Source organism: Pseudopipra pipra, chromosome 28 (genome assembly GCF_036250125.1).
Source record: "Pseudopipra pipra isolate bDixPip1 chromosome 28, bDixPip1.hap1, whole genome shotgun sequence".
Classification (NCBI taxonomy): Eukaryota; Metazoa; Chordata; class Aves; order Passeriformes; family Pipridae; genus Pseudopipra; species Pseudopipra pipra.
Window position 1 is genome coordinate 367,876 of NC_087576.1, and position 8,496 is coordinate 376,371.

An 8,496-nucleotide genomic window follows, 5' to 3' on the forward strand; every position below is an offset into this window, starting at 1 on the left:
ATCTCCCTCCTGTTGCTGCAGGGGAACGAAGTCCTTCATCTCCCTGGAGAGCAGGTGACGGAGGAGCAGTTCACAGATGATCAAGGCAATATAGTCACCAAGAAGGTGAGTGATCAGGGGCAAGATATGGACAAGGGCACGAAGAAGCCTTTCTTCTTTCCCCTCCACCTGGCTGCCCTGTTCCTCCCTGCAGCCCAGGGGTCCATGCAGGGCACTCGTGTCCTGCTGTCTTCAGTTAGGGCACTTCTGCAGCTCGTGGGACGGAGGCTGCCACGTGCACTTTAGGGCCAGACTGGGTGAGGAGGGAGGCATGGTGTCCTGGAGCTAGCTGTGACAGCGGCTGTGTGGGTCTCCACAGATCATCCGGAAGGTGGTGCGTCAGCTGGGCCCTGGTGACATGGGTGACAGGCAGGAACAGGAGGAGCTGATTCTGGAGGGCTCCCTGCGGGAGCCCCAAGACCTGGAGGCTGAGGATGATCACTTCATGAAATACTCCTTCTTGCACCGGGATGGTCTGGGGGCCAAGGTACAGTGTGGCTCTTAGCCCTGCCTTGCAGGCAGCCTGCCCGGGCCAGCACCACCTCTGCAGTACTCTCAGGCTTTGGGATTATGCCACCCTCTGTCCTTTCTTCTGCCCTGCTCTCCTCTCCTGTTTCCCCTCTAAGAATTCCAGGGGCAAATCTTGCCCACTGCCCTGTCTTCTTGCTTGGTGTCTTCTGCCAACTGACTCTGCCTTTCCCTCTCCTGTCCTCTTCTGTGTGTCTGTCTTCACCCGGGTGATGTCCTGCTTCCTGCCCCTGCGGCTCCCTCAGGAGGAGGTGCAAGTGCGTGTCCCGAAACCAGAGGTCTCCGGGGGCAGGATGGGGGCTCAGATAGTGAAACGAGCCAGCCTGAAAAGGGGGAAGCAGTGACCCCTCAAATGGCCTCTTTTGAGGTAACCCCACCTTTGCTCTTCCTTCTGCCCGTGCTGCTGCCTGCACCGAGCTGTGGTCATGCACATTCTCCTGGGGAAGTGTAACATGGCTGTGCCCAGCTCTTGGCCTGCAGAGAGGGGTTGCTGTGCTGCAGCAGAGTGCTGAGGGTGGGCAGTGGGGTGCCCCTGCTGCTGACCTGCTCCTGGGTGCTGTGGGCACAGGGTGCCTCGATGCCTCAGCCAGCTGTGTGCACAGCACCCCACTGCAGCCACAGTGAGGGGCACTGAAGCCAGGATGGGGGTGCAGGCCATGGCAGGGTGCTGCTGGTGGATGGCAGGGCAGTAGGGATGCAGGAGTGGCAGGTGCAGGAACATGACCCTTGTAGGGGCTGAGGCAGAACCCCTGCCTTTGGCCTGGGACATTTCTTCCATTGATCCGCAGCGTGAGCTCAGAGTTATTCCCTGCTCCCCCTGCCTTCCTTGTGGGGTGGGTCTGGAGCAGGCTGAGGCAGGGTGCTTGGCACAGCACACTTGGGCAGCTGCATCACTGTGCTCTGCACACTCAGGGCCGTCAGAGCAGTGCTGGGGAAGGTGTTGCACGAGTGCTCCCCAGCTGCCCAGCACTGCCTGGGCCTGGGAGGAGGCTGCTCAGCAGGGGCAGTTGGTCCTCTGCTCTACATGCATGGGTCTGTCTGTGCTCCCTCTCCCTGCTCTCTCCACTCTGTTAGTGGGCTCTCTGTGGGTGCGTGACAGTGAAGAGGCTTGTGCTTGTGAGCACAGGTTCATGCAGACCCATCCTCATCCTCTCTGTCTGCCCCACTCCCCAGGCAGTCCCTGGCTCTGCCTCTCTCTGGGGCACTGCTCTTGCTGCTTTGCTTTTGCTATTTTCTGTCATGTGTCAAAGTGGCCCAGAGTATGCATGGGGGATGTATGGGGTCTTCCTCACTGCTGGGAGAGTGGGGTGCAGTCAGTCACCCCAGTTGAGGCTGGGGGCTCAGGGCTGGCCTCCTCCATCCTAGAGCAGCCCTGCCAGCTCCTTCCCAGTGCCATGTTGCTGTTGGTGCTGCTCAGCCCCTGCTTGCTGTTCTCTCACCAATGCCATCTGTGTCACTGCTCCTGGTTCCAGGCAGGCCACTTACTGGGGCTCTGTCACCGTCTCTCTGATGCTCCCCAAAACTTGTCTTGTGGTTTCTGGGCAGAATGGGTGCATGTGGGCTGAGCACAGCGTGCAGAAGGGGCTTCCCAGCCACATGCCTGGCTGCCCTCAGCCTTTCTCCTGGCTGTGCCACCACGAACGCCCGGTAACCCCATCTCTCTGTACGTGTCTCTCCAGGATCGCACCTCAACACCAAACCACTGAACTCCACACACGTTCTGACACATACCTGAGAAGAGAGGAGAGGAGAGCAGAGAGTGGAGGGGAGCAGGGCTGGCTGTACATGTTTCTATAGGCTAATGGCATGATTTCTGTATGAGACATACTTACCGTCCTATCCGCATGACTGACTGACTGCAAGACGCATGAGCTACAGTACTTCAAACTGACGGGGCCTCCGTCCCTGCCCCGCTGCTGCCAGGAGCCCAGGGACAGCAGCACACACCAGGGGCATCCTCTCAGCTCCTCTGCGAGGCAAGAGCTGGACTAGAAGACAACGAGGGGGAAGGAGATTCCACCCTCGTGTGACTGCGTGTGTAGATGCATCCCCACGTCCGTGCTCCGGCTGCAGGAGGGAAGCTGGGGCAGCATGGCACTGCTCACCACGGGAGGAGAGGTGCTCGGCCCCCCCAGTGCCTCTGCTGCCTCTGCTGGACTCGCTTCTCATCCCTCTCAGTGAGTGCTGGGTTTTGGGGAGGGCAGCAGTGGCAGGGGGTGTGAGGGGAGGCTGCAGGGCTGCCCTGGGCAGAGGGACGAGTGCAGGGCTGCCCTTCCTCTCCCCAGCACGTGCAACGTCTCCCGCCAGGGCAGGGCTCTGGGCTGAGCACTGAGCTCTTACTTGTGTTGAAAGTGTAAACTGTACAGCAATCAGCCTTGTGTATATGAACCGATAAATACTATGCAAACCCCTAGGGACACTCTAGCAGTATGTACAAAGCACTAACAGCTCTGCTCCCAAATACCTCTTCAGGCTGCAGGACAGGCAAAACCTCTGGAGTGTGTGAGCAGCTCTGGTGAATGGAGCAGGGAGGCTACAGCAGTGAGAGGGTCTGCCCCTGCCCTGTGCTCCTCTGCCTGAGCCTGGCCCCTTCCTGGCCTGAAGAGGGGGGCCTAGAGGTGCAGTCCCATGGGTCTGTCCGTGGTGCAGCCCCAGTTTGTGTTGGTTCCAGCTGGGTTGAAGCTGTAGGCCAGTGTTGAGGTGCTTGGGGCCCATGGAGGATGAGTAGTGAGACAGAGCAGGGGGTGCTTGTGCCACGCATGGGGTCGTGCCTAGCTCTACTCAGCACAATATCTGCTCAGGAGATGAGCCAGGAGCTGGCAGGAGCCAGCAGCCCTGCACTACGCACCCCAGGCAAGGGCTCTGCAGGGACCCTGGCCTACCTGCAAGGGAGGATAGAGCCCAGTGACCCCTGGATGCTGACCCTCCCGGGACCAATCCCAGAGACATGGGGGCTGCTGCCCCAGTAGCAGCATTTTGGCCAAGGGGAAGGTGCTGTGGCAGCAGCCCGAGCCCAGAGGTCACCGTGGGGCCGGGGCAGCCCCGGCAGCTGCTCTGGCAGGAGAGCAGCACTGGGCAGAGCTGCCCAGGCAGCTCGGGGGTGGGCAATGGATTGAACCTGTTGCAATACTGACCCCAGGAGTGCAGGATGCAGGTGGTGGCAGTAGGTCCCAGGTCCCCAATCCTGTCCTTTACCTGACTGATGTGGGGGCCTGGCCTTTGTAGCACAGTGGTATGGAGACCCCCTGCTCTTTCCCCTGGAGGTGGCCATGGACCTGCTTTGCAGAGTCTGAGTTTGCTCTCTATGGCCACGTGCAGAACGAGCCCACCTCCAGCTTCAGGCCATGTGATGGTGGCCTTGGCAGGGCAGCCCTGCCTCGCAGTGGGTGCACATCTGCTGGGAGAGCCCCTGGCTGCCCTGCAGCCACGAAGAAGCCTCACTGCAGCAAAGCAACTGACCCAGCTTAGCCTTGGAGAGCAAAGCAGCCCCTTCCCCACCCCAAAGTTGAGCCATATAGGCACAGTCTCTCCATCCATCACCCTCGCTGCGTACAATAACCTCCCTAGACCCACTGCGACAGCTGACTCCGTAGCATCACCATAGAGTTGTGTGTGGGTCCAGTGCTTTGGCCTTGTGTATGCCGTAGGGAATGTGCTGTGCTGAACCGTGCCAGGCACCTGCAGTGACATTGCTTCGCGCTCAGATTGCTTGTAGGGCTGGTAGGGGGAGGCTGCACCCAACATTGAGCCTAGAGAATGCTGCAGTCTGCACACTAGAAGCTTTTTAGAGTTTTAAAAATTACTTTTATTTTCTTTTTTTAATTGTTATGAAAACAAGCCTTTTGGATCTCCCTGTCTTAGCCCCTGATGTATAGATCATTTCCCTGTACACCAGCTATCGGACTATGAATTAATAAAGAAACCAACACAGACCGTGTCTCGTCTCTGCTCTTCCAAAGGTGGGGGAAGGTGGAGACCCCGGGGGGGTCCCTTCTGCCCGCCCCCCCCGTGGCGGTGGCGGCTGTTCGTGCCCTGCGGTTCGCAGGGGATTGGAAGGGAGCAGGACCGGGCGCGCTCCGAGCGGGCTCTCCGCGGTGGGTGGGGTGGAAGCGGCAGCGCAGCCGGTGCCGGCGGTGCCCCCATCGCTGCGGGCGGTGTCCCGGGGGCAGCGGGAGCCCCGGCCCGCCCGGCGCTGTCCAGCGTCCGCTCCGCCCCGCACTCCGGCCCCTATCCCACCCCGTCCCGTATTCCGTCCCTCTATCCCGACCCCGTATCCCATTCCCGTATCCCGTTGTTAAATCCCGTCCCGTGCCCGTATCTCCCTATCCTGTCCTGTCCCGTACTGTGCCCGCATCCCCATATCCCCGTACCCCATCCCTATATCCTTGTACCGTGTCCCTATATCCCATCCCTATACTCCCGTACCCCATCCCCATACCCCATCCCTATATCCTTATATCCCTATATCCCTATATCCCTATATCCCTGTATCCCTGTATCCCTGTATCCCTGTATCCCTGTATCCCTGTATCCCTCTATCCCTGTATCCCTGTATCCCTGTATCCCTGTATCCCTGTATCCCTCTATCCCTGTATCCCGCATCCCATCCCGTCCCCGCCGCCGTTCAAAGCGCAATTTATCTGGGCGGGGCCAACGCGCGCGGCCCGCGCGGCGCAGCCAATGGCGGGCGAGGCGGCCGCGGCCCGGCCAATGGGAGCGCCGCCCGCGGCCGCGCGGCCAATGGGAGCGCGCTATGCTAATGAGCCCGGCTTTATCAGAAATGTTGGCGCTGCCCGGGCCGAGCGGAGGGTCCGGGGCCGGACCCGCCGGGGCACCGGGCCCTGCCCAGCCGGCCCTGCCCGCCCTGTCCAGCCCAGCCCGCCGGCTCTGCCCGGCCCCGCGCGGTCCCCGCGCCACCCGGCACCCCCGGCCACGCCGGGCCCCGGGGGCCCAGTAGCCCCCGGTCCAGTGGGAATGGGCGAGCCGTCGCACCTCCAGGGGTCCGGGCTCTGACGGCCGCCTCGGTGCCGGAGCCATGGACGCCAACCTGCCGGGCACCTTCCTCCTCAACGGCCCCTCGCTGGGCCCCTTCCCCGAGGCCAAGGCGCCCGTCTGCCAGTACTCGGTGCAGAGCTCCTTCTACAAGCTGGGTCCCCCCGGGCTGGGCGCCCAGCTGGCCGCGGGCACCCCGCACGGCATCTCCGACATCCTCGGCCGGCCCGCGGCGACGCCCAACAGCGGCCTCCTGCCCGGGTACCCGCACGCGGGCGGATTTAACGGACTGAGCTCCCCGGGAGTCTATTACGGGCCCCAGGTGGGCGCCCTCCCCAAGGCTGGCGGCGAGTACCTGCCGCGGGGCCGGAGCTGCTGGGCCGAGGCGGCCCCGGCGTGGCGGGGCGGGCGGCAGTGCGGCGGCCGTAAGTACCGGGCCGGGGGCGGGCGGGGGTGCGGGGGAGCCCCGCGGAGCCCGGGCCCGTCGGCACCGGGGCAGAGGCGTGGGGCGGCTGCCCGGGCTGCGTCTTGTCCGTCACCCTGCACGAGGCACGGCGGGTCAGCCCGCGGGCTGCCCCGGGCGGTGGGAAGGGCCGCGATGCCAAAGGCTGCTGGACCTCGAACTGTCACAGAAGTTTCGGCTCAAGAGCGGGGGCAGCTCCAATGACAGAAATTAACTCTTTGCCCCCAGGCAGCCGCAGCTGGCACGGACAGGCAGAGCACTCTGGCTCGCTGATCCCCCTTTGCTCCAGCAGCATCACTGGGGCCAGTGCCTGGTCCAGCTCGGTGCCAAGACAGGCAGGATGGCACACAGAGTCAGGCAGGATGGCTGGCTGCGGACTGGCAGCACTGCCTGCCTGGTGGAGAGCTGGCAGGGGAACTGCAGAGCATGGTGCTGCTCTCCCAGAGGGTGGGTGGGATGGTTGCACCAACAATGAGGAGTTCAGGGAGGCTCTGGGCCAGGGCCAGGGTCCCATTCCACCCTCTCCAGGTGATGCTTTTGGAACAGATGGGTCAGGCAGCTCGGCCATCCGGTCCTGGCACAGCTATGAGCTGATGACCAGCTCTGCTTGTCTTCTGTCCTGTGTCCTGCAAGGTGTGGGGTATGGGGGCCCGGTGTACCAGCGCTGCGTGGCTCTGGAGTCCTGCACTGGTGGTAGTGACCCTTCCCCTCTCAGCACAACCACCCGGTGCTGTCCTCGAGCAGGAGCTGCACAGCCTGGCTCTGGCACAGCGTCAGCTCAACCCTCCTGGGATGGGGCTGAAGCTTTCAAGCCAGAATACGGTTTTAATTTGGAGGGGAGCTGGTGTGGGGGAACTCTGTGGGCACTGAGGGCTGGTGCCGTGCTCAGGAGAAGGGGAGAGCTGCCCAGAGTCATGGGCTGCAGAGAGCTCACCTGCTTCTGTCCTCCTCTCCTGCAGCCCCTGCTCACCTGGCTGACAGCATCCACAAGAAGAAGCACACGCGTCCCACCTTCACAGGGCACCAGATCTTTGCTCTGGAGAAGACTTTTGAGCAGACCAAGTACTTGGCAGGTCCGGAAAGAGCACGGCTGGCCTATTCTCTCGGCATGACTGAGTCCCAGGTGAAGGTGAGTGCTGGTCCCTGCATGGCACGGGGTGTGCAGTGTGGTGGCTGCTCACCGAGCTGGGCCCGTGGGGTGGCAGGTCTGGTTCCAGAACCGACGGACCAAATGGAGGAAGAAGAGCGCCCTGGAGCCCTCCTCATCCTCACAGCGGGCGGGGGGCTCTGGTGGAGAGCGGGCGGCCTCTGAGACCGAGGATGATGAGTACAACAAACCCCTGGACCCCGATTCAGATGACGAGAAGATCCGGCTGCTGCTGAGGAAGCACCGCGCGGCCTTCTCCATGCTGGGCTTGGGCTCACACAGCGGCTGAGCGCGGGCACAGCCGGCCCCTCGGGGCTGGGGGGACACTGGCCTGGCCACCCACATCCTGCTGGGGGACTGCCCTCCCCGGCAGGCTGTTGGAAGGGGGCAGCTGCCGGTGGGACGGAGCTCGTGGCTCGCAGGGCTGGGGGCAGCACGTGTGGGCAGCGTCAGGCACGGCCGTGGTGTCGGCACTGATGAAATAAAGGTCCCGGTCAAGTCCAAGCACTTGTTTCGTGGGTGTGGGGTCCAGGGTGGCCCTGTGAGGCTGGGCCAGAGAAGGGTCAGGGATAGGATATGTGGGGCAGGGTCTGTGTGTCAGGCAGGGGAAGGGGCTGTGCTGTGGTGCTGTGTGTGGGGCAGGAAGAGCCTACAGGAGCAGGGCAGCCCTGGGGACCTTTCCCAGGGTTTGCCGTGGTTTGGGTGTGCACCAGCAGCAAGAGGTGCTGGTTCAAAAGTCACTCGTTGGGGCCTCTTATTGGAACCTCTTAGCGGCAAATAAATATCATTTATCTTGGCCTGTGAGTGAGAGCCCATTCACCTGTCGGGGCTGCAGGATTGATGTGGCGTCGATGGCCCTGCTGTGTTTGCCTGCCAGCCTGGTGGGTCCCCCCTCCGTGCTGCAGCCCTGTGCAGAGGGGGCTGCACATCCACACCCGTGGGCCTGCACACCCCCTGCTCTGGCTGCCCAGGGCTCAGCCCCTGCGTGCCAGGGGTGGGTGCTGTGCGGGGCCGGCCGTCCCCAGGTGCCAGAGGGGCTCCTGCTGGCACAGGCACGGCACTGGGGGCCCGGCAAGCTCGGCAGTTGTTCAGCCAAGAGCCAATTCAGTGCCAGCCAGGTGTGAGCAAATACACGGTCTGTGTCTTGGGAGGAAATCGATAGGAGATAAGGTGCTGCCGGCCCATCAGCACTGATTAGCGGGGTGGCACAGGCACGGAAGGGGCAGGCACAGGGAAGGGATGTCCTTTCCTGCGGCCCCAGGCAGTACCTGTGCCAGGCTGGTGGCCAAGTCCACGCCTGGGACAGTCGAAGGCCCTGAGCACCAGC

General features: G+C 62.7%; 2 protein-coding genes across 17 annotated transcripts in view; both read left to right on the forward strand.

The window, feature by feature from the left end:
- The window catches only part of ANK1 (ankyrin 1), a 50,025-nt gene extending 45,526 nt beyond the window's left edge, over window positions 1–4,499 (forward strand). For 11 of the 16 annotated variants that reach the window (XM_064637903.1, XM_064637905.1, XM_064637904.1 and 8 more), the window contains 4 exons: window positions 22–105; window positions 359–526; window positions 813–934; window positions 2,247–4,499. In XM_064637903.1, the coding sequence (XP_064493973.1) occupies window positions 22–105; window positions 359–526; window positions 813–911 (351 nt within the window). In that variant the 3' untranslated portion in view covers window positions 912–934; window positions 2,247–4,499. The remainder of the gene's footprint in view (window positions 1–21; window positions 106–358; window positions 527–812; window positions 935–2,246) is intronic. The other 5 variants (XM_064637906.1, XM_064637920.1, XM_064637915.1 and 2 more) reach the window with 3 other exon arrangements.
- An 878-nt stretch (window positions 4,500–5,377) lies between these two features.
- NKX6-3 (NK6 homeobox 3) lies at window positions 5,378–7,673 on the forward strand. Its single transcript, XM_064637940.1, has 3 exons — window positions 5,378–5,984; window positions 6,982–7,151; window positions 7,228–7,673. Exons 1-3 carry the CDS (start codon window positions 5,603–5,605, stop codon window positions 7,456–7,458), a joined length of 783 nt encoding a protein of 260 aa, XP_064494010.1. The 5' UTR covers window positions 5,378–5,602; the 3' UTR covers window positions 7,459–7,673.
- Window positions 7,674–8,496: the final 823 nt, after the last annotated feature.